The sequence below is a fragment of the Oenanthe melanoleuca genome, chromosome 1, assembly GCF_029582105.1.
Source record: "Oenanthe melanoleuca isolate GR-GAL-2019-014 chromosome 1, OMel1.0, whole genome shotgun sequence".
Taxonomy (NCBI): domain Eukaryota; kingdom Metazoa; phylum Chordata; class Aves; order Passeriformes; family Muscicapidae; genus Oenanthe; species Oenanthe melanoleuca.
In genome coordinates this window covers 4,400,025-4,425,378 of record NC_079333.1, presented here as the reverse complement: position 1 = coordinate 4,425,378, position 25,354 = coordinate 4,400,025, and the positions used below count along the sequence as shown (strand labels likewise).

The 25,354-nt window shown below is 38.4% G+C and overlaps 1 protein-coding gene across 3 annotated transcripts; it reads right to left on the bottom strand.

The window, feature by feature from the left end:
* Positions 1 to 2,450: 2,450 nt before the first annotated feature.
* Positions 2,451 to 19,752, bottom strand: ARL6 (ADP ribosylation factor like GTPase 6). 3 transcript variants are annotated; one of them, XM_056516292.1, is made up of 8 exons: positions 19,655 to 19,752; positions 17,055 to 17,226; positions 15,207 to 15,268; positions 13,413 to 13,481; positions 10,922 to 11,016; positions 7,145 to 7,274; positions 5,636 to 5,691; positions 2,451 to 3,130 (listed from the first exon to the last, which is right to left on the bottom strand). In XM_056516292.1, the coding sequence occupies exons 2-8, from the start codon at positions 17,175 to 17,177 to the stop codon at positions 3,105 to 3,107; spliced, it is 561 nt and encodes a 186-aa protein (XP_056372267.1). In that variant the 5' UTR covers positions 17,178 to 17,226; positions 19,655 to 19,752; the 3' UTR covers positions 2,451 to 3,104. The 3 variants fall into 3 exon arrangements, with proteins under 3 accessions (XP_056372267.1, XP_056372277.1, XP_056372258.1); XM_056516302.1 differs by having other exon boundaries at positions 17,055 to 17,185; positions 19,655 to 19,741; XM_056516283.1 differs by having other exon boundaries at positions 17,055 to 17,205; positions 19,655 to 19,733.
* Positions 19,753 to 25,354: the final 5,602 nt, after the last annotated feature.

The following is a 25,354-nucleotide window of genomic DNA, read 5'->3' as shown; positions in this document are numbered from 1 at the left end:
TCCCCAAGTCTCTTCCAGTCACTCTACTGCCCTTCAAATTAGCACTTAATGCACACACCTACAGTAACATGGACCAAAAAAAAAAAAAAAAAAAAAAAAAAAATTCCCTTGTCTGCTTTGTTCTTCTGGCACAAAGAACTTGTCAATGCAAACTGTCTTGCAGCACCCAGACAGAACTCATTAATTACTTTAACATCCTAAATATACTGGGAAAACAGCATGGAAGTCTGACAGCCACAAAAAACAACTCCAAAGCAGCCTTTCTGCACGGATACATGAGGATTTTGTGCAATATATGATCCTTGTACCAAATTCAACATTTTCAGAGCAACTCAGGGCTCCAGCACCTGTGGAAATTAGTGACTTATGCCTGTACACCAAGGTGGGAAGGAGAGGTAAGCATGCAGAGACCCCCTCAGGAGGTTTTATGTTCACAGAATGATCACAAATGTTCTAAAAGTAAGAGATAACTAATGGTTGAAGCAGTAATAAGGGGGGAAAAATTAAAAATCCAGTATTTTCCACTCCTACCAGTAAGTCTTCATTCAGCCACACAGGAGAGGAACAGAAAGAGATGCTGCAGAACAAAATCAAACACCAAAACACTAAGAAGGGGAACAATAATAAAAATAAAAAACTAACTGCTGTTTTCAAAAAGCACTTACTAACCACATTAGAGAGCAAAAAATAAAATATATTAGAGTACTTCCCTTGGATTTGTGGATGGAAGAACAAAGCAGTAGGTTGAAACAGCTTCCCATGACAGTAAAGGCAATCCACAGGATAACATAGTACTTTATGCAGTCCAAAATAAACAAACAAAAATAATCAGGAAACCATCAAGATCCATACTATTCAAGGAAGTCAGAAATGCAGAAAGATTCTGTGTAAGAACCTAAATTTTCTTTGATAGAGAAGAAACTGTTAATTTAAAGTTAAATATTTCATTTAAATAAGACATATAAGCAAACCACAATAATTACGAAATACTTATACACAGTAAAACAGTTTTACAAGTATTATTTTCAAGAGAATAGTTTTAGATTAGATATTAGGATGAAATTCTTTACTGAGAGCGTGGTGAGGCACTGGCAGCAATTGCCTAAGGAATTTGTGGTCTTCCCACCCCTGGAATTGTTCAAGGCCAGGCTGGATGCAGCTCTGAGCAACCTGGTCTGGTGGAAGATGTCCTTTGTCCAATGAAGGCTGGAACTCAGTGATCTTTAAGGTCCCTTCCAACCCGTTCTTTTAATTACTGTATTATCCAAAGCACAGTAAACCAGAAAATTATCTGCCCAAATTCAGAGGAAAACTTCTCAGAATTATACATTACTATTCCTCCTTTATATTTGATTTTGATTTGATTTTTGATACTTAGATTCTGAGTTCACAAAAGGCCAACAGTATCACAGAAAGAGACATGAAAATACTTCCATGACAAACTGAACTGCAAGAACCACAACATCCTGTAAGAAAGATTTCTTACAGTGAGATTTTCCTCTGGCAAAACAAGGGAGTTAAATTTAACTATTTAATAAATGAGAGTACATGACACTGTTCTCCCATTTCAGCTGCCTTTGCTCCAAATATTTCTCTATGAGGTGAGGCCTAGAAGGCATGTTGACATTTGTGTGTTTTATATGCTAATGGATGGGGGGGGAAGCTTTTGCAAGAGCTGCATATTACATGTCCCACAGGGATCAGGTAATCACTGTGCTGAATGGAGTCTTCAGCACTGCCAAGGTCAGTCTGCCCTTTCCTGAATGAGGGAGGAAGGATTGAAAGGGAAGAGGTGGCAGAACAAAAATAAAGTTCTTAATTTGTTACCCATGGTACATCTTTGGAGCCAGAAAGTTTACTAAATTTATCGTTGAAAGTAAACCAGCCTTTACACACAACAAAAGTATATAACACATTTCATAATAATGATCTAGTAAATCAGTGAGCTTTCCTTTAATTGTGTTTTCAAAATACAACTTGCAAGAAACTGATGCAGAGGAAGTTCCACCTGGACATGAGGAAGAACTTCTTTACTGTGCAGTGACCACACTGGAACAGATTGTCAAGAGAGACTGTCCCCAGCCTCCCTCACTGGGGATATTCCAGAACCACCTGGATGCAATCCTGTTCCTGCTCTGGGATGGTCCTGCCTGGGCAGGGAGGTTGGGCCAGATGACCCCACTGTGGACCCTTCTCTGACCCATCCTGTGATTCATATGCTCTTTAAGGATGTGAAAGAGCAGTCTAGTTGATTAGGTAGTGTAAAAAACATATGCAATTAATAAAAAAAAAAACTTGGCAACAAAGATACCATTTTATTACATATACAGTGCTATATCCACTTGAATTTGGATAAACAAATTCCAGATAAAACAAATAGAAAATCAAAAATGTCTAGTATGTAAAGACCATTAATGAAGATATTAAACTTAAAAAACCCAATCAGGGCATGTAATATATCTGAAGGTTTATTGATGGGAATGCAAATATAACAATGGCATAATCACAAAAACAATAACATTTCATTAAAAGCAATTCCTTAAAAATATCTGCAACCATCTGTAACAAATACACTGAACATTTGAATCCTTGTACCTTTAATCAAAATATCCTTATGGAAGTTTATTAGAGATGGGAAATAAAAACCCAGTGTCAAACTTTAATATAAAAAAATGGCAGTAATGCCTAAAACTGGGCATCTGAAATCAGCAGGTATAGCTGGATTTCAGGAAGTGCTGACTATTCTTTCTCTGAAAAATAAATATTCCCATTTGCTTAAAATATGCCCCCCAAAAAACAGAAGGGCATTTCCTGATGGCTAATTATCACCTAAACATCAAATGAATGCAGATGTTATTAATACAAATATTTTTTTTTATATGCTCTCCAGTCATAAGATTCAATTTAATTCATCAATGTGCATACCTGAGGTGCTAGGTTGTCTACATTCAGTTTTCCTGGAAGAGACACTAAACTGAAACAAGTCAATATAGGATATTTTAGCTGAACTGTTAATCTTCTTCAAATCATCCTTCCTTTCCAAGGAACTTGTTCACCTACTGACAAAGGGTGTAAAAAAATCCTGTAGATCCTTTATTTATCTCTCATGTCTTCATTGCTTGCATCTGATCTGTTAATAAAAAGAAACATCTAGTCTTAGCACAAGATGAATTCTTGCTGCATTTTGCTTTTTGAAAACATAAAACAGATCTAGATATTTTGGTGTAGTTACAAGAATGAGGGACACAGCAGAGTTATTTTCAACTTGCTCTCTTATCCACTTCTGAAATTCCTGTACAGCCAAGTTGTTTTCGCCAAATATTGCTAATTAAACAGGGAGACTCTTCCGCTCAATTCAGTTTTTATCTTCTTCAGGCTTAGGATATCACTTTAATGACAATAAGACCTGGAAGTCTGTTTTATGAAGTATGGATTTTAATTCCTTGTACACACCTAACTGAACATGAACCACCCAACAGCAATAGATTTAAAGTTTGGCTTCAAATAACTCTGATGGAAAACTTTGCTCTCAGTAGCGACACTTCTCCATAGTGCAGCCTAACTGCTACTTCTCAACTCACTTCAATGTTTTCTTGGTTGCCAAAAGCATCCAGCATCCCATTACAGAATGTGGAAATCAGTACAATTTTCCCCCCTAAGGGGGAATGCTGTGAGACAGGTTTGTTTGACACTATGGAAGATGTGCTGTTGCAAAAGCAATCCCATTACAAAATTGGAAAATAGCAAAGTCAGCCTTCACTAGAGAAAAAAAAAGCCACAAAACTTTCTGGCCCTGCCACCCCACCTGTGAAATGGGTCTGGAAAGAGTAACTAAGGAAAGCTTGACTGCTAACAAGAACTGTGCACTCATTCACCAGGTGTTATTTCCTCCCCTGAATTTTATGGCACCCCCAGGATGTGATTTAGGGATGGCCATAGCTAGAGAGCTGTTCCAAATATTTCCATCTAGTGCTGTAGGAATGAGGAGAATCAAGAGTAAAAATCTGTCCTTGAAGTATCGAAGTATTCAGCTTTTAAACATATAATTGCCAAACCACATGTGCTCAGGTAACAGTACAGTTTAAACTCAACCCCTCTTAAGCTTTCTGGGTTCACTGAATCAGGGAGTTGAAGGAAATTTTCAGATAGAGCCCATCCATGAGGATTTTCAGCTCAGAAAATTAAGAAGTTTAACACTCCATAAGAAGTGAATAGCTATGAAGAGCTATATGAGTGACAGCAAAAGCATCTGCTTGCTGTGCTTAAAAAAATCTACATATATAACTTAAATATTTAGCCAGAAAATATTTACATATGCATTTGAGATCCTTTTAAGTAGCATGAAGCTATACACAAACCCAAAATTTGGACTGACACTCTTAAAGATTCCTCCAAGAAAAGCAGAGAACATAGCAAGAAAACATTACTAAGCCAGAACTATGCCTGAAATTAGGAAAAATTATGATTTGGAATCTGCCTCTATGATGACAGGACAGAGGAGAGGAGGAAACCCAATGCCAAGATCCTGTTTCCCCACCCCAGAATTATTTCAGCTGGTGGAGGATACATCACTGCTCTTCTGTAGGGCAGTAAATCTCTTTCTAAAGACTACTTTTGGTGAGCAGCCCTCCCTCTGCAAACCTGCCCGAATGTTTTTGTACCCTACAATAACTCGGTAAAACAAACCATCCTTTTCTAGTCAGCAGGACGAGTCTGAGCAGAAAGGCCATCAGGTGTCCCCAGAGCAGTGGGGATGAGCTAACCGGGGCCAGGGCTGCTGTCACCCTTCTGGAAGGCGGCTCCGTGCCCGGGCCAGCGCTGACACCCGGCGGCCAGCAGGGCACAGCACAGGCGGGCGCTGCGGTGAGCTCAGCCCGCACCACCCCAAGCACTGCACAGCACAAGCAACGCCAGCCAGGGAGCAAACACCGGGATCAGTCTGCCTAAACTATGCCACACTTCTCTAACCTAAGCACTGAGCAGGAGGACAAGAGACCAGAGCCTTACCAACACACAACAGGGGACACAACATCTGTATCAGGTTTGTAATTGCACAACATCTGTACTGAGTTTGTAATTAAAGATGCTGGATGTCAGACATCATCCAAGCTGGATCTGGTATTTTCCATGAAGTTATGAGTGTCTGCATGTCCTATAATTGTTACAGTGTAAGAAGTTCTTCTTTTGGCTCTGGATTAAAGAGCTGAAGGTGTATAATTAAAACCAGTGTACTTGCCTTATTTTCTTTCACCATTTCTTGATACATAAGATTAAGTTATGTAAAACAGGGACAGGACATTAAGAATAAATTAAAGAAGAAACTGAACTACCACAATAAGAAATTGAAGTGTGGGAGCTGGTATTGTTTAAATGAAAGTGCTTCAGTGATTGCAAGAATGTGTATTAGTATTTCATAATACACACTTTGGTCAGGGAAGCCCACATGATGTTTTGTGTACATTAAGGAGGTAAATGAAAGGCAAATATGAGATACAGCTTTAGTACTCACTGTGTAATTTGATCTGACAGCAGAAATTGACAGAAAGAAAACAAAGGAAATAATAAAGAAAAAAACTTAGAAAATGAAAGAGTTTAACAGAATGAAAATAGAGCAAGAGAATTACATATGATATACCTTGGAGCCAATCCACACCTTCTTGTAATCCTTCTCCTTTAAGAGCATCACTGGCACTGAAAGAAACAAATCAAATTTCAAAAACATTGTAAAAATATCAGTTTTAGTTGAGTCATCACCAAACTTGTAATTTACATAATTGCAAAGTAGCATCAGGTACACTTTCCTTAAGTTTTCTTCCCATGGAGAAGACTGCTCCTCAAATTATATAAGGTATCTTCCCCATAGGAAAACACCATTTCATGATGTGATCTATTTTAATTCCAGTCTCAAGGCCCAAGGAATCATTCCTAGAACACAAGGGGCTCTGGGAGAGCTCCCACACGAGGCAGACACATTGTTCTGCAGCACCTCCCTCCTCAGACATGCTGTGAAAAATGTTTACTCCCTCCAACAGCAGCCATGAATCATGGAATCATTTAGGCTGCAAAAGACCTTTAAGATGATCAGTCCCAAATGTCCTCCACGCAGTTCCCACACACAGTGAGAATGTTGGAGTACTGGAAGGAGGCATTATGTGTATGTGTGTACACACTTCATTGCAACAGCAACCCCAGGAGTGTCTGTAAATGTGTAAAACTATTCTGCTACTCTGACAGCAGTGTAAATCCACCTTCTGAATCACTGGGGGGGTAAACTGTTTAAATGCTCTTCATTCTTCAGTTTATGAAAACCAGCACAGCAGTGAATCTGGACAGTAACTGCAGTTCCCTATAAAATGATCTTCCAAGAAGCTTGAGAATTCAAGAGCGTGATTTCTGGACAAAAACAGTGTCCAGGTAATCAAGTTTAACATTAAAGGGCCTAAAATGAAAATTGTAGCCTTCAGCAGCATTTAGCTGCTGATTTCATTTTTATTTATAACAGCTGAGGACTTTAACAGGACAAAAACTTAACTTCTGTATAGCCCTTCTGATAGAAGGAGAGTTTCTTCCTTGTGAGCACTAGCACTAAGTAAAGATTACAACCTTTAGGAAGAAAAGGCTAGCTCCTACAACTAAAAATCCCCTCAAACATGACTGGGTACAAAGAGTACAGTGTCCCTCTGAATACAGAAGAGAACAGTTTACTAAATGGCTTTCTACAAGAGTTTGCTGAAACATCTGCAGAGTGAAAAAAAACTCCAAAGGTTTTATTATTGATATTTTCAAATCTGCAAGGTAACCTAGCAGGAACACTCTAATAACAATTCTACTCAATTTCCCAGCAAAATATAATGACAGCTGTTCTTCTGATATCAACCCTGCTTTCTGATTTCACTGGAAATCCCCCATTCCATTACTTGGCTAACAGCTCTGCTGTGAAAACTTTAAAGACACAGTATAAATGAATGCATTGTACATTTAAAGTAAGTTTCACTGTAAGTATTTTAATATTACTACTGTTTCACATGTGGAATGTGTCTTTTATCTACTCCATTTATTTTATACAGTAGTGAGTGGCATGACAGAGCTAAAATAGGAATGCACAAAGTAATGCCAATGAAAGGATAGAAAAAGAGAACTTTACCAGATATGCCAGGGCTTGTCTTTGATGTTTTCTAAGGACAGCAGCTGAGACACTTTCACAGATGACACTGCATCCCTGAGGTCCATCTTGTTAGCAAAGAAGAGAATAGGCAGTCGACGGTGCTTAATATCTAGGCATGAGCAGAGACAGACCCCTCAGGACATGAGGCAACACTCATTAATCTCTGCATGGAACAATGTATTCTGCTCACCTGTAGCTGCAATTCTCTGAAGGTTGTATCCTACCAAGATGCACACACTGGCCTCTGTTGCATGCTTTCAGAATTCTTACAAACTTCCTTGCAGGCTTTGGAATCTTCCACCCCCTCTCCCCCTACCATTTACCCACACTTCAAGATGCAGATAGGAATTGCTGGTGAAGCTGAGAAACAAGAGACCAAACCACTGCCTACAAACACTGCACATCTCTGCTTAGTGAGGACTGATGTATAAAATGGAAGGACAAAAATAATTTGTGTTTATTCATAATCAACAACAGTTGAGAAGGATAGTCTGAATTATCCTTTAGTGCCCTGGAAAGCACTCATTACTTCACAGAAGTTATAACATTGGAAAAAAAATGCACATGTGTGGACACCCTTTATTATCCCTTCCCTTGAAAGACTTCTCCAGAAGCTCTTTCAGCTAGCAGTGAGAACTACAGACCAAATAAAGTAGTCTGGTAGTTTCTGGAATACTTACACATAGACAAGCTTAAACCTCACAGATTACCCCAAAAGATTACATGGTGATTGAAAGGAAGTAAAGTATACTCTCTTCAAAGTTACACATGTAAGACTGCCAAAAAAATACCAGCACCAAGACTAACTCTCAGAGTTTTTCATATTCTTTATACAAAGATGATATACAGGATTGGAGAAAATCTAGGTTTTAGTCTATCCATCAGTGCTTGATAGGAAAAAAATCTACACACTACCACCTCTGTGGTGCAATGAAAATTGCTACACAGGCTCTTTTTAAAATAGTAAAAAGAAAAGGTTATTTCACATAGGAAAATAGGTAAGGATTTATTTTAAAATGTTAAACATAAGCCATCCACACCTGCTGACGGGCAGGAGGATGATAAAAACCCCCCAAATCCCAATAAACTGTCAGTGCTGAAATGGTCTGGACTTTTCTAATTATGCTCTTTTCCACCTCCATACTAAACCTTTCCACAGTGGAGATAACACTACCTCCCCATATTCATTCACAGATGGTAACTGCTGATCAAAACACCGACAATTTTCACAAACTATTTACCCTACCTGGAGCTCTTATGTCCTCTGATATGCATAAACACAAGTCAAAGACCTCAAAATACAGGCAGAGTATAGTTAAATTTCTGTTTTTATTCCATAGTTGAACAGCAGTTGAGTCTCCTGACTGAAACTTTTACATTAATTTACAGTATAATTAAATGAACCTTGGTACCCACAGGTTGCAGGTTATGGGTAAACTAAAAAATAATTAAAAATTAAAAAATAAATTAGCTGATATCACATATGCAAACAGCCAAGTTTATCAAAGAGTTTCCAGTGTTTTCCTAAACAATTAGAAAGGGACACAACCTACCCACCCAGATTTATAATGCACAGAAGTTTATATTATTTCCTAATGTGCAGTATTTCCTTCCCACACTTTTCACAGTTACTCATGGAAAGCAAACATTTTCTAGCTGCAAATGGTTATGAATTAACACACTAAAAATATTGCAGACACTAGGTGTGTGGTGTCTAATTTTCCACAAAGAATTTCAAGTTTATAAGAATTTCAGTTTAGTTTAGAAGTGTGTGCTAGAGGTGAAGTTACCCAAGAGTCATCATCTAATCCAGGTAATCTATAGCTACCATCTTTCAAAGTGCTGAAGAATGAAATTTGAGTAAAAAACCAAATTATGATACAGTTATCATTAAACAAGCTGTTATTTGAGGAGTTCATTGTCCATTAAAGTAAGTAAAAATAATTTATAGTGCTGATTCACAAAAGACTCCCAGCTAGTACAACTTTTAACCTCATTAATGCTTCACAGGACACATTCCCTTTCCCTCAGGCAAAGCCTGGCAAAAAGACAGGGAACTGTTTTACTGTGGGATTGCTAAGATTTTCAGAGACAGGAATTGGTTCAATTCCATTTAAAACTCATGTAAACACATCTAAACCACTCCAGGAGGATGACACAGACAGAAGCACAGATTGGGAAAAAGTAGGGTGTGCAGCAAGAAAGGCAGAACACTAATAATATCAATAAAAATATTGATATAGCAAACCAGTTGTATATTGATTCACCTAACTGCTACTTTTATTGAACATAATCCTAGAAGAACTTTTTAAGCTCTTTGGTTTTCTTAGATGTGATATATCAAAACCAATAAATCAGTGACACTGTTGCTGTGTTAGAGCTGAGCCACTGCAAGGCAGAAATCCTCAACTGCTCTCTCTTGGCTCTCAGGGCTGCACTCAGTGGTCAGAGCCTGGTCTTGTGTAACTTGAAGACACAAATTCATGAACAGCTGAACAGCACTGACCTGCTAGGCCAGCATCAGTGACCTATTAATGCCTAAATGAAAAGCCCCACCTAAGGTTGCTTCTACTCTGTCCTAACATTTTCACTCTTTTGCCCTCTATTAAACCAGTAACTTCTTCCAGCAGCTTTACCTCTCACTCTTGACCCTGTGTGAAAAGCCAACAGAACTGGCTTTTACTGCTGCAGTTAATTCCTGATTTGGTACAAAGTGCCCTGACCTCTGTGTAATCCACCTGCAGCCTTTGGCTCACCTCACCCTCCCTGTGACTTTTGTAACACTGTCTTTACAGTGTCTGCATTTGGAATAGCCCATACCCTTCAATGACAAATTAGAGAGTGAGAATAAGAAGTCCCAGTCAACTCCAGCATCTTTGTTGATGAATTAGTTTTATGTACAGTCTTCATGGAAAACAAAGTCATGGGAACATTTTTGTCTCTATCACACATTGCTTTCCTTAGAAATGCAAGTCAGCCTTTCTTATTTTCAGCATGGGAATCCCTCAAGCTAAGGCTCTATCAGTTCAATAAATAATTAAGGAATCACAAGATTATTTCACTTTTAAACTTCCTAGATGTAGTTTTATATTCTGGTTAGGAAGAGCAACTACCAAAAGTGCTGAAAGTCAAAATTGCATATTGCTTACACACACATCCCAGTAATGTTGGACACATGGAAAGGCAAATAATTGACTGATATCAGAACTTAAATAATGTGCAGTCTCATGTTAAAAAAACCCAAACCAAACCCCTAAAATTAAGACCCTGATCAAGAATCCTCTCATATCCTCTTCCATAGGCAATTGAAACTGACTGGTGTAATTATGCATCCTTATCTCTGGCTAAAGCATAAAAAATTATAATGATGACAAAAGAAATTTAAATGTTACATTAAAGGAATTAGCTGTCTTCATGGAAAAAACAGACAGGGAGATACAGTTTTGTCTTTGCTGGTCATCACAAGAAGCCTCTACAGCTTCCAACTCGAAGGTAGAATTCTTTCTGAAGACAATGTCACTTTTGATCTATCTTGATTAGTAAGAGACCAACCCAACTCAGTGTAGAAAGCTGAAGGTGACCAATTTCAAAATATGAACAGCAAAAAGAAACCCCACAAGTTTTTGAAGATTAGTATTGTGCTAATATTTATGAATGGTTAAAATACTTGCAAGGTACTCAGAATGTGTCAGATAAGGGCTTTTCTTAAAACAACATAACAAATATGGACACAGAAGGGGAAAAAAGCCTCCTCACCTGGATGATTCAGAAGGGTGTCAAGTTCTTCTTTGGCTACAACCATTCTTAATTTGTCACTGCTATCAATGACAAAAATAATGGCTTGGCCTTCTCTGCATAACATAAAAAGAGCAAAGAGGCAAATTATAGGTTCTCAAACTGTGAATAAGAAAAGGCTTCAGAAGAAATACCATGAAAAAAGTCCAAACAAACCTGATTTTTCCTCTAATTTTTGTAATCATTATTTACCATTAACATCAAGTCTTATTTCTGAAATTTCACCTTTTGGTAACATGCATAATTTTTTTAGACATGAGGTTGTTACCTGTCCCTACAAGGTTCAGTCTCCAAACACCTTCTAGAAAAGCTTGATTTTACTACCCAGACGGAAAAATGAACTCAAAATGTAACCAACTGCTCTTTTGACCTTGTGGTCAGGCAGGAAAAAACCCCACAAAGACAGATCTTTATGGAAATTCTGCATTTCCTGTACTAAAATTTATTTAGAGAAAAGTCAAATACCTTTTTAGAAAAAAACCTGTGTCCACAGCTAGGCATATGCAGATTATTTTAACCTTTACATATCCTGCATAAACAGGACCTTTTTTGTTTTAAAGTAACAGGTAAAAACTTTCAAGTATTTCAACTACATCATTGGGACATTTTGCTGGTAGTATGACCACAGTCACAACATATATGCAACTACTCAACTCATTATTTCAGGATGTTACTGATATTTTATGACTTGATGTTTCATATATTGAAACTTATTTTGAAAGCCAAATAAAGTCTCACCAATTCACAATTAACCTGTTATAAACACCCACAGAAAATATATTTACTCTATATTTTAATGTAATGTTCACTTCTCCTTAATTTTACATTTCTCTGAGAGACCATTATGAACACATTTTTTACACTCCAGCACCATCTATCTTTGTATTTTGATAAGAAATGGTTCTATACCTGCTGGAAACCAGAAATAACCTGACTGTAGGAGGAGACCCATTCTTTTCTGGTGTACTGAAGCTTTAGTAAATAAAGCTTTTGCATATTAGCTAAAAATGCCTATGCAATTTTCATGAGCATAGAGTATCTTACCAGAGGAATCAAGAATACTGGCATGTATTTACCCCCTTAACTTCACAAAGTTTACCTTTTTTTAACTTTACCTTTTAACTTCAAAAAGAAGTAACAGGGATAGGGACACAACATGACTTTGGGATTATTTAAGATATATGTACTTAGAGGATGACCTAGAAGATACTTTCAAGCTAAACAGAAGAAAAGTCCAGACTTGAAGGACTCCAAGGCAACTACTATGACACTCGCTCACATTTAATTTCCTGCAAAATTAAATTTTGCTTAACTTTATAAAATAAGCAGCACATAAGTATTTTATTAATATTTTTAATTAATACTTATTATTGGTTTTATACTATTCTTAGAAGTTCATCTGAAATATGTGCCTACTGCACTGGACCAGGACCAAAGGTGGATACAAGTGTCTATTTCACTGGCAGCAAAACCTAAAAAACTCCCTTACTGTTTGGGAGTTATTGTTAAGATGAAAAAGCCATTTATGCCCCACAAGGAATAAGTTACTGCATTAAATACAGCAATCACAAAAATTATTTGCTTATGAAGCACTCTGCTAGCATTTTGAGAGCAGCCTGAGGGCCTCTGTTACTGAAATGCAAATCTAACACTCTTGAACAATGAAGATGTCCTGCCCAAATGTTTTCAATGCTAACACAATTTGCACAGGAAGGAGAGGAAGCATTAATCCTCAATTAAAAAACAATTTAAGCTCTACCACAACTGATATTAATATTTAATCAATATTATAATCTTCAGAGTGTCTCCCTTCTATTTCTCCAAGCTACTTCTGCATTGTTTAGTATTGTTCATGCTATCTAGATTAGGATCAGGCTTTACAGAATAGCACGAGACAATGCAAATAAAGATTAAGTTTCACTAAAAGCTCCAAAACCAGAGAATGGTGTCCACCTATTACCAAAAGGCAGTACCAGAATGTTATAAAGTACAGAGAATATCCTGTTTAATAAATAACATTAAGAATGCTCATTCAGGTTCTTAGTTACACGTGCCTTATTCTCTGAGGTTCATTTCCCTCACCTCTAAAAGTCTCAGCCATCAGCCAATACCTGGCAGGTTTTAAGTCACTGACCTACAGAAGAACTGAAAAACTGGAAACCTAACTCATCTTGAGCTTTCTTACAGGATTGGTTTTCAAGTTTAAACATTTAAATCTCATCTCTAGTATGTCCCCCAAGTTGTCCCTGAAAGCACAGAATAACAGCAGATAAAAATTTTCAGTTGTTAGAACAGAAATTTTTATTTATCCAGAATAAACCTTCTGTCAAACACCAGGTATAAGCCCTCTCTGAATAATTTTTAACCACTAAATATTATCATACTTCAGTTTAAATAACTTACACAACAGTTAATATGAACAGCAAAGCTTTAAAATAAATTATAGGCTTACTTGTAGTAGTGTTCCCAGAGGTCTCTGTATTTCCCTTGACCTGACATATCAAACACTGTGAAAGACAAACTGCAAAGAAAAGAAGTGCATAAGGCCCAGAAAAAAAAACAAAACCCAAACCAGATCCATTTTCTTTGCTACCCTGCCAAAAAAAAATAACCAAAAAAACAAAAAAACAAAATAAAAACAAACAAAAAACCCCACAACAACAAAAAAAAACCTAGATCAATTTGAATCCAAATCAATTGAATCCAAACTGAGAAAAATTCCCAAAGGGACTCTGGTTGCACTATCTGCCTTCAAATGATCCTACTCAATTTTGCAGTCTTATTACAGTAATATTTCACAATGGAAAGAACTAAATCAATTATTTAAAGTTACATCAAATACAAAATAAGCTCACATTCGTTCTCTCTATCCTGCTGGTATCAAATATTGTTTATTAGTAAATGAAATACAGATGGAACATGACTTAAAATCCACTGCCTGTCTTAAATTCTGTCCCTAAGTATAAATGTTTGCAAAATAAAACGCTTAAAAAAACCAAATAAATTTCACTTTTAGGAAAAAAAGAGATTTTGGCAAAAACAGGTGAGTTCAGATGACCAAGCTACAAAGAGCAGTCTTTGCCACTGAGACATTTGACCCAAACACTACATACAGGCAAAGCAACTTACTAAACACTACAAAAAGTTCTCATCCTCTTCTGAAATGTTTACAGAGGCAACACTGAGCTGAGAATTAGGTTCTCCTTTTTTGGGCAGTCCCAAGTAATTCCTGAGTGGAGGCCACAACAAAACAAGGAGGTTAAGAAAAGGAAGTTCTCCAGACATTCTTTCCACTTTATGTGCAGACATAGACTTGTGGCCAGTTTGCAGAGTTTGAGGTTTTGGGTGGGTTTTTTAGGGTGTATTTACAGGTTATCATCTCTCCTACTACAGGATCAGAATAAAAAAAAAAGCAATATAAATTAATTTACATTCTCACACAGGAAGTCCCAAACCTATCTGATGTACTTTATTGAGACAGAGCTCAGTTGTGGAAACTCTTAGAGAAATATGAAACCTTACAGTCTTGCATATCAGCTCAAGGAATAAACAATTTTCTCAACTCAAAGAATAAACAATTTTCTTGCAGATCTCTCACCCAGTGAGGCCACACTGCTTGGTTTGAAGACTAACTGCACACACTAAAAAATCCAGTGAAGGCTACAAAGTACAAAATGATGCTGCATCCCTGAAACACCCTGATATCACGACATTGTTAATCTAAATCTTAGTCTTCATTCAACTAATGACTTATTACTGTGTTTCCTGGCCTTTGCTCCTGTCACCTTTACATTGCTAATGCTGCAGCCATCCTTTTGCATTTAATGAGATTATGCTGCAATCTGTTCAGAGTACCTCCAGTGAGAGTGCTTAATTTAGGTTACCAGATTGAGAGTGGAATACAGGCTGCCACCTCAGCAGCTGTCTCTCCTCCAGTGTGTAACAGTGCCCTATTCTGAAACTCTCAACAGGCAGGGATCAGATGTTTACACATGCTACTGCAAAAAAAACTAAAAAAATTTTTTGAAAGAAATTTTATTAGTTTTATAACAGCACAAAACACACATTATATTTTAACACACTAAATTCTGGATCTTGATTAGGTCTCATGGGTACTACACTTCAACAAAGTGCAATGTCATGTCACATCTCCACACATGATACTCAGTTACAAACCCACTGAAAGAGACCATTAAGTCCAACTATTGTACAATAATCACTACTGCTAATGAAGAAAAAGTAGTACCTTGAAGTTTTGAATTTCTCTATACTGAATCCTATTGTTGGAACGATGTCCTGAGTTTGAGCCTTTGAAAGAAAGAAAGCAGAGATTTTACAATCAAATTAGAAAATGCAAATACTGAAATATATTTGAAACATGAATACATTACAGATCCATTTGCACCCCAAACTGTGCAATATTAAAAATTTCCCAGAAAAGTAAAGTAATTCAGAATCAAGGGTTTTGTATTTTCTGGGGAATAGAGTAAACACTACTGGAATTGCCAAAACACAAAGCATTATTAAGAGATGTGTCTGGTAACTAATTTATTACTGAGCTGGCCAAGGAACCTATCAGCTAAGTTGGTGGAAAAGAACAGCTCCTCTAAGAAGCATGGATATTGAGCAGAATAGGTCACATCCCATAGATTACAGAGCTGTCTGAGAAAGTGACATGCAATTCTTGCACAGACTCCTAGAGCCCCTTATTCCAAACACTGTCCTTAGGCAGGTCAAGCAGAAACAACTGCAGACAGATGGAAAAACATTTGGCTTTGCCAGGCCCTAATATACTGCTCCTGGGGCAAAGCAGCAGTTCTTAAGAACACTGGCTTGACCCAGAGCTCAAAATCACCTGTCCACTGAACTTACTAAAAATAACAGTTTTATTAACTTTGATCTAATGACATTTGTTGCATGCTAGACTATTTGGCATCTCTTGCAAGCATAGGACTTACACAAGTTGGATGCAAAGTTATCCTTCTATAAATCCTATTTATTTTTCTCTGAGAATTCTACTCTGTGTAATTCCCCTGAGAGCCTCTCTAATGCCCATTATTGTGATAAATCTTCAAGTCCATGTTCAACTCTAGTAAGGAATCCTTTACTGCTTAAGGCATGACAAAAAAATCCTCTATGAAACAGGTCTCAGTAATTACATAAATATAAATAATTTCCCTGGTACAAATTGTAGCCTTTCTCCCAAACAACTGGCAGCAGATAGCAAGCAGTTTATAGTCTTTGTTTATAAATCTGCTCAATTTTCAGTGGAAGAATAATTGCCAGGAACGGAAAAGTAGCAGACTCTTCACTATGTCACACTTTTTAAACCATGTCCAGTGGAGTCATCAGGTGAAATTCAATGAAAATTAAAAATATTAATAAAAATAAAAAAGCTGTGTCCTGATATAAACAGCAGAAATCTGTTTCCCAGATGCACATACCTTTGGATTTGAACATGTCTACCAAAATTCATCTACTTCTAGTCCATAAACATATCTAGAAACAAGGTGATCCTACTTTCATTTTTGCTCAGAATATTAGGCACTCCTAGTGGTCTCAAACAATTTTCACTGGATGAATGAACTGCAAGTACTAATCATATTTATTCTGAAAATTATTCTGCTTTAAAAATAGTGAAGGCACCCTTAAATGTACATCTTCTTTTTATTTCTTATTTTGTTCTCTCTTATGCACTTACTATTTTTCAGGGAGAGATTAAAATAAACATTATAAGTTGTTGTACAATTGTATTAATCCTAAATGTTCAATATCATTTGTAACTGCAATCCTGTGGCAATTACTTGAGTGATTTAAGTGACTGTTTCAGATCCTGATTTCACTCATCATAAGCCCTTCCCTGCTGGGTGATCTTAACAAAAGTGTGCCACATTAACAGCGGGCTTTTTTTGGAAAATAACGTATGCCTGAATGCTTACCCTTAGTTTCAGTTAATTGGAAAATCATAAAGTATATTTGTTCCACTGTGCTAGATCACAAGCTGTTCACATCTTTTCCATGGGCACATCCAGTATAACAGCATGCAAACCCAGATCAAGCACACACCCAGCAGTGAACCAAGCAGGCTACTTACATTTGAAGGTTTAAGTTTATTGATGATGGTTGTTTTGCCGCTGTTGTCCAAGCCAAGGCACAAGACGTGAACCTCCTTTTTCTTCAGCCCAAGCCATCCTGCAAGCTTGTCAAACAATCCCATGGCTGTGGCTGGAAATCACAGGGATCACCTGTTGTTCAGGGAGTCAGAGCTGTGGGAAAAGGGCTACATGCAGGGCAGTGCTGGCACCGAGGGTGGGCATAGGGCTGAGCAGCCTCACACCTGGGAGAGGATGGCGTGAGCAGGACCCTACACAAACACTGCCCCAGGGGCTGGCTCTGCACATAAGCACAAGGAGGGTAAGCTGATTACAGCCAGGAGGCCTCGATACCAAAGTAGACTGGCTGTTTATAGCCCTGTCTGTATCACCCTAGATTCACTGGGAAGAAACGCTGCCTTCGTTCTGAGCAGCCCAAACAGGAGCACAACTGCAGTGCCACCCAACTGAGCAAAACCAAGCATTTTAACTCAAATTGTCAGCAGCCCATCATTCAGACAACAAAACAGCATTTCCTTTCTTCAGCACCTCCTGCATAATTTACTGAACCCTGCATTAAATGAAGCACTCTCTGTTGATTCAGTTCAAACTCTAATTCTAACAGGCTTTGCCAATATTGACGCGTATAAATTTGCAACTCTTAATTCACCACAAATAGAAACTGATTAAAATAGATCTAACAGACACCAAAACATTCACCCACATGTCAGGGAGATGCCAAACCTCTGCTGCTGCCCAGACTCTGGCTGAAGTTACCTGGCAGTGGCACATTCACGTGCTCCCCTGCAATACCTGACTAAATGCACTCTGCAGAGAGGATAACCCTTGTCAGTCCTGAATGAATTCCACTGGAAATAATTTCAGCAATCAGACAACTGAAATCATCAACTTTGAGATGCCTTGAATAATAAACTATTTAATTCATGACAGAGGATATCTGGAGTGGTAAAGGCTGGTTTTTTTTCTTATTAAAAGAAAAACACACAGCAGTGGACAACTCAGGCTGCAAGCTTAATTATAGGAAATCATAGCAAGAGGGGAAAAGGTGAAAGAACACCCATCAATAACAAATCTTTGATCACACTTCTTCACTAACTGATTACAAAATGATAATTAACTGCTTTCTAATAATTTGAAAACTTTGCATGTAATGAAGTCACATAAGTAATCATTCTGCCTAAAGGATGATTTTTTCCTTTTTAAATACAGATCTTTTTCAGAGCTTTATCTGGTGGATTTTGATTCAGGACTGGTTGTGATCTACATTACAGCTACAAAGAATTATTACCAGTTAAAAAAACCCCAACATTAGTTATAGCAAGTGTCTCATTCTAACTCCCCTTTATTTTATGCCCCACTCATTTTCTAATCCATATATACAACTGTGAGAGCAGATTAAAACTGTTTATTATCAAATTGACAGAGATACATAATACTGCTCCAAGACACATTACTTTCTTATCCAATCAAGAGCTTCATCTATATGTTCTAGATGGAAGGGTCAAAAAAAATGCATTATAGGCACTCCCAAAATGAAACAGGAGAAAATACAAGCCCTTAAAAGTACTTCTAGGGCTTCACTTTTAAGTCCAAAACTCTAAACAACAGTCCCTAGCAACACTTTATTTAGAGCCATGTTTTTCTAGAAAATTTTCCTACTAGTTTGCACGGTCATTACTTAAGAACACAGTGGTAAAGAAATATACCCTTGATTTCTTGCTCTGCCCCTATTTTCATGTTTTCCTCATCTGTCACAGCAGTTACAGCTTTTTTCCCCCCCTCTTTTTTTGCCAGCTGATATTTTGCCTGCAATGCTATACAGCACACATCAAACATCTCTGAAAATTATTTAAGTCAGACTCTGGTCCCGGAGTTTAACAGCAAGCTCTCTAAGCTTTTTTCTTAAGAAAGGACGTTCTTTCATGTCTGATCTTTGTCTATTTTCAAGCCTTATCAGCAACAAAGGAGATTTAATCCATGAAATAGAGAGCAGCCAACAAACAAGCTCTAAGTGATGTCCAGGTGTTAGAAAGAGAAATGATTTTTTTTTGGTAGAACTGCCTTGTTTAGGTTTAGCTCCGGGTATATTTCAATGGTCTAGGATACAAAAGAAAGACTGAGCATACGGACTAATTAGTATGGGAAGTGAGAGAATCATTAGCCAACAGAAGACAGGATGCTAATTAATAACAAAACTAGGTGACTTGCAGTCAGTGAACATTAATTGGCTTTGTTTGCTAAAATGTATAAGGAGTGAAAAGCTTTGGTAGTGGCCGTGCTGGCTTGGTGGATTTGCCGCCCAGCGCCCCTTTCTATGCAGAACCACAAACAAATCGAACACCTCGGCTCCGGGTGCAAAGGCCTAAATCGGGAGAGCGCCTGGGTGCTGGAACCGCAGCTGCAGGGCCGGCCTGCCCTCCCTCCCCTCAGCACCACAAGGCCTCCAGCAGCCCCGGCAGCGGCCGCGGGGCCCTTCCCCAGCCGGGACAAGGTCTCCTCTCCCAGAGCGGCACAGGTTCCCGGGCAGGCCGGCACCGTGTCCCCCCTCCCCGGGCACAGCCCCCGCGGCCGCAGCACCGACCTGGGCCCGGGAGGCGCGGCCGGGCCGCCGCCAGCGCCGCCGTTGCCGAGGAAACCGAGGTCCCGCCCCTCGCCGTCCCACCAATCCCGTCCCGCCCCGCCTGTTCCGGCCAATGGCGGGGAGGGCGCTGGGGCGGGGCCAGCCCAGGCCACGCCCCGAGCGCGGCGGGGCTGAGGGGACTGGGGAGTGGTGGGAGCGTCCCTTTAATTCTCCGAGTGCGGCGCCTTTGGAATTGCTTATTTCAACCACTGCTCCTCTTATTTAAGAGTGCCTGGATAAATCCTCGTGAGGGTTTTGATTAACACAGAAAGGAACCGCTAAGTAAGAACGGCCCCCCGTTCCGAAGCGGGCGCTGTGGCGGAGTAAGGAAAATCTCAAATCCACCCAAATCCACGCATCGCATCACTGGGGCAGTGGCAGCAGCAGGGCTTTGGGAGTAGCTTTTTTGCCAGGCACACAGGCTGCAAATACATTCCGGATTCCCTTTTTGGTTTTTTGGTTTTTTTTTTTTTTTTTTTTTTTTTTTTTTTTTTTTTTTTTGCATTGTCCCGTCAAAGTAATTCGAAGTCTTAGTATTTCCCGCATCAGAAAGGTTCCGACTAAAAGATGAGATTGCCTTGTAATGGCATTATGAGCCACTAAAGGAAAAGGAGGTGGCATTGATCCCACAGTGAAACTCTGTGATGAAGCACTTTCTAAAGGGTAAAGAAGTTGTGAGGTATATATACGGTAGAGGACGGTGTTTTTATTTGAAATCAATCCACATCTGAGGAATAGTTCTGAATTCAGGGAGGAATACTGAATGGTAAAGGCATTTCTGTAACCAGACCTAAAATAAAATATTCATTCTTCATTATGTACACTGTGTTAAACCTGACAGTCCTTGGTAAGAATGCTCTTCCCATGAAAAATGAGCAGGGTGTAATGGACTGTGGGCATCTGACACTCATTTCCTATTACTCTACAGCTACTTCTGTTCCCTCCTGCACTGCATGCATATGATTTTATGCAATGAAAGGCTCATTATAACCTTAAGCTATTTGAGGTAGGGTCTTGTTATTGTATATGGCATTCACTTCTTTGTGAATTGTCCTGTGTTGCCCTGGCTTTATTTACATAATATGATCAGTTTTAACACTGCTTTTGTCAGTGAAAGCTTTGACAAATACTGGAGAAGGAATTGCATGGCTCAGTGAATCACCATGAGGAGGGAGAACAGTACTGCAGAATCTTAATAGTGCATTAAAAGCCATTTAAAATTCAGATTCTCAGTGTTTCCCAAGAAGGATAGAGCACGGCTGTTTGCAGCTTTTAATGTGCAGAGTTTTTTTTTCCCTGATGCTGTGAACTGTGCGTGCTTTTTGAGTGTAAATGCTCAGTGGTGTTATGAATGCATGAAATGTTGTTGGTCTTTGCAAGTATTGGATAAATGCTATATGTATAATGTTAAAATAGCATTTCTATATGGATATAATCTTGGGTAATAGTAAAAGTTAGACATAAGTTTTTTGGTTTTTTTTTTTTTTTTGTGATAGTATGCCTAAACTACCTGCTTAGTCAAAGATAACAGCCCATGAACATGTGATGGGCACCCCTGCAGCTGACAAGACAATTATCAACACACACCGGCTGGACCACCACCCAAATTAAAAGGGATAAGGTGAAGAATAAAACCACAAGCCAAGAAACACGCATGCACTAAAAAGGCAGACCCAAGGAGTGGCCGTGCTAAACAGCTCCCAGAAACAGTTGACTATGCATGAAAGTCTATGAATATGTAAAAAATGGATGGCTTGTAAAACGTATTTAAAGGTGTGTTCCCGAACAGCGGTGTGCTCTTGGCAGCATGCCAAGCACCCGGCCGTTTTAACACTTTGCTACATGTAGGTCTCCTATTTCTTTTTATTAAACCTTTTAATTCTCCCAAAACAGTGAACCGTGTTTTTCACAGTGGTAAGCACAGAAGAGCATTTTTTAGCTGAAGGCAACACCACCCCAAAAGCATCTTAAGTGTTGGAGTGTATTGCTGGTCCATCTTTATCACACCACCCTGTGTTATGCAGCTGTGTTTTTTTTTTTTTTTTGCATGATCATGTATGATAGGCTTCACTGTGGGTCACATATTAGTAACTTAAGGCCAAACAAACACCATTAACTCAAAAATAACCACCAGTACTGTAACTTTTATTTGCTAATAAATATCTTAATAAACAGGCTTACCCCATCTGTAAGACCTGATAATGCCTCTTAGGAAATCATAGAAAAATAAAATACAATAATAATCAATAACTTGTACTTTGTACAAAAATCTCATTATGTTGCTCAGCAGGTAGTTTTGCCAAACCCCATATTCTTTCTGCAAAGAGATGGCATATGTGATGCAATTCACCTTAAAAACACTCTAATGTTGAGAGCTGAGCATTCTATTACACTATTAACTTGTAGGCATGCCAGCACATGAAAATTTACATGAAACATCATAGTATCATAGGAATAGGATCATAATAATAAAGAAAATAAGATAACACTACTTTTCAGAAGATAATAACAACTTCATGTCTCACGTAAATTCCCCTTGGGACTGCAAATCAGTAAGATAAGCTTCAATTCCATGGATATTCCTATAGTACCATTATAAACAGGCAAAAAGAAAATGCAGTAGGACATGTATGGGAGATATATTAGGTGAAGAAAACTAATTTTGAGGAGTGAGGCAGTCCCAGGGGGAAGCACAGACACTGGCTGAGCAATGTTCAGTCTCCCAGAAGGAGCCACAGGAGCTCAGAGTGATGGAGGTGGAAACCAGAGCAGAGCCCCTGTCTCTGGGAGACAGATGAGTGCTGGAGACTGAGCCACAGGCAGTTGTCATTATTCAAACACGTCTTGGTTAAAGAAGCAATGGCAAAACAAACCTTAGCAGGGGTCTTTAAAGAAAAGGTGGGTTTCAGACTACTGGTAAGGATATGAGATCTGTGCTGAGGCCATGGTTTGATTTTGCAAAATAATTTGTGAGTATTATGATTATACCATTGCTTTTGAAGCCATCTACCTCTGAAGTTTTGACATGGCTGCTTAAATATATAATCTAAAGTGTCTGTCATCAAATATTTATTCATATATACACATACATTGATACATTTTATGGCTATGCTAGAACAGCAAACTATGAAGAGCAGTCATATTTAGTTTTGTACAATCTAATTTCACAGAAGAGACAGAGATTAAAACCCCTTTTAATTCAGATACATTTAAAACCAACACACAGAAATAGATAGAGGCTATCCTGAGAAAACATACCAACCACGTTATCTTCCAAAAGTAAATCAAAGCTAATGTTTGGAAGGTAGTAAAATATTATTTTTGTGGTTTTTTTCTGAAAGTCAAAAAGGTTTGTTTTTTTAAAAAAAGTGATGACAAAATTAAACTGTTAATTCCAACTAGATCAATGAATGTTGCTTTGCTAGAAAATAAGCTATTGCCTTTCAGTAAACAGGGTTTCACATGATTTTTAAAGATTTTTTTTTTTTCTTGCTAAACTGCAGGTGCAATCCTGAGAAGTGCAGAGAAGTTCCCGAAGTCAGTAGGATTTATACCACACCAGAGAAGAATGAGCCCTTTTTGTGTCTCTGGGTTTTCAGTCACGGCAGTGCTGTGTGTGATGCAACTGATACAACCAGAGAATGTTGATATTGGTCTCAACAGAAGCAGATGGAAAGCTCTAGGTAAGAGCAACAAACACTGAATCTCGTCACCAGAGTTAACAAACAAACAGCTTTTCTCACTTTCAGTGTGAAATAGACCTCTCAACCTTACTTAGAAGAGTTGGGAGCAGAAATTGCTGCAGAAGAATTGGTAGTAAAAATGCTACACTGCCAATTCAAAGCTCACTGTTTCTTGGGGAGAGGCAAATAGGGAATCACGGCCATTAAGCTGTAAAATGCTTACAGATTTCTTTATTTGGAATCTTGGAGTGGGATGGTTTTCTTCAGATAGGGAATTAGTGAAATAATCCAATAAATGGAACCACTCAGAGGGCATTTGTTGTTTTATTTGCTGAAAACTTAAGACTGCAGTGCACCAGGAGTATGAAGCAGCTTGTTCAAAGAGCAAATCATTAGCCAGAACTTGTATTATGAAAGGGAGATCATATTGTATCCTGATTTATGTTTAGGAAAGAAGAAAGATAAGTCCTGTTTGTTTTGGAGGTTCTTTTTGTTTGCAGGGCTAGTAGTTTCATCCTGAAATTAAATCAGAAGTTTGGGAAATTATCTGTGGAAATATTCCCACAAACCCAGACCATTTCTGCTAGATACCCTATTACATGTGTAGGTCATTCAGGTTACTAATTCCAAAGTCAGAGTTGACTGCCCATTCCAGGGAAAACAATAAACACTGCAGCACCCAACTTTTTTACCTTGCATTTTACCTTTTCCATGCTGAAGATAACCACAGCCTTGATCACATCCCTGAGGTAGCAGCCTTGTCTTTTAGGCTCAGTGCACTCTCTTCTCCCCATTAAATGAGGCCATCTGTTCCAGGAAAATCTGTAGAAACCTTTGATTCAAAACCTGTTTCACTCACTTGACCTCTTCTTATGAATACAACTGATTTTGGATCATGCCCTGAGGGACCAGCCTACATTTCAGCCTGAAATGCTTCAACAGAGAAATTAAACTAGCAAAAAGTGTTAGCAATCCATTTGAATGACAAGACACTCATGTCCTAATAAGTGCTGGCTCTCTAACAACAAATTAACCATGACAGTAATGGGCTGCAGGAAAGGAGAGAGTGTTTGCAGAGCTGGAGCCTACCTACAGAATATATGGACTTCAATATATTTGGCTTCATCCCACTGCCATGGAAGTCAGTAACAAACTCTCATGAATTTGGATCACAGCAAAACTATTGCCTATTGACACAGAAACTTTAAATTCCTCACAGTTACATCACTGTCCTAGGAATTACTCCATCAAGATGTTCATTCAAATAATTCAGCAGGATTTGGAAATACCAGGTGGTGTAGAGCACAACTAGCCCAAGACAAAAATGGAACTTCCCAAATCGACCATTAGTGACTAAAATAATCTACAGATCTGGAATACTGGCTGCACTTTGTCTTTTTCAGCTAATCCTATTGTACACAAAGAGACTGTGATGGTAAGTCATACAGCTCAGAGCACCCAGCTTCTTAAAGAGAGAAAAAAAATCCTATTATGCTTTTCCTTTTTCCTCTTAATAATTTTCAGTTAAAGACCAGTCTGAATGAGAGAAAACTGAAAACTCAGTTTCTAAGCCAATATTAACTGGAGACTTCTACATTTTATTATTTATTTAGGTTCCTCTCAAGAAAGTGTGTATGTAACTGTGAGAACAATTAGTCATTCAGAATTATGTCTGCTGGACTTTCCAATATAAATTATGACAGCTGTACCTGTTCTTTTACCCTGGGCTGGATCCTGAAAGATCAGAAAATAGTTTGTTCGTTTTTTTTTCCGTATCACTCAGAGCATTATGTGGTGATGATACTATGAAAAAAGTCCCCAGACTGTTTAATTGGGCACTTTTTCATCATCCACAACCAGAAATGAATATTTGGGTTCCAAAGCAGATTTCTCCCAAACCTGATTTTCCAGATTCTAAATTCAAGGTTACTTTCTCCTGAATCCCATGGTTCAGAATGCAGAGGTCTGAATTTCTTTT

Coding starts and splice junctions, on each gene's coding strand:
- ARL6 (XM_056516292.1), bottom strand. CDS start 17,177: ATGGGATTGTTTGACAAGCTTGCAGGATGGCTTGGGCTGAAGAAAAAG. Junction 15,269..17,054: donor ATAAACTTAAACCTTCAAAT/GTAAGTAGCCTG, acceptor TTTCTTTCAAAG/GCTCAAACTCAGGACATCGT. Junction 13,482..15,206: donor GAGAAATTCAAAACTTCAAG/GTACTACTTTTT, acceptor TTTTCTTTGCAG/TTTGTCTTTCACAGTGTTTG.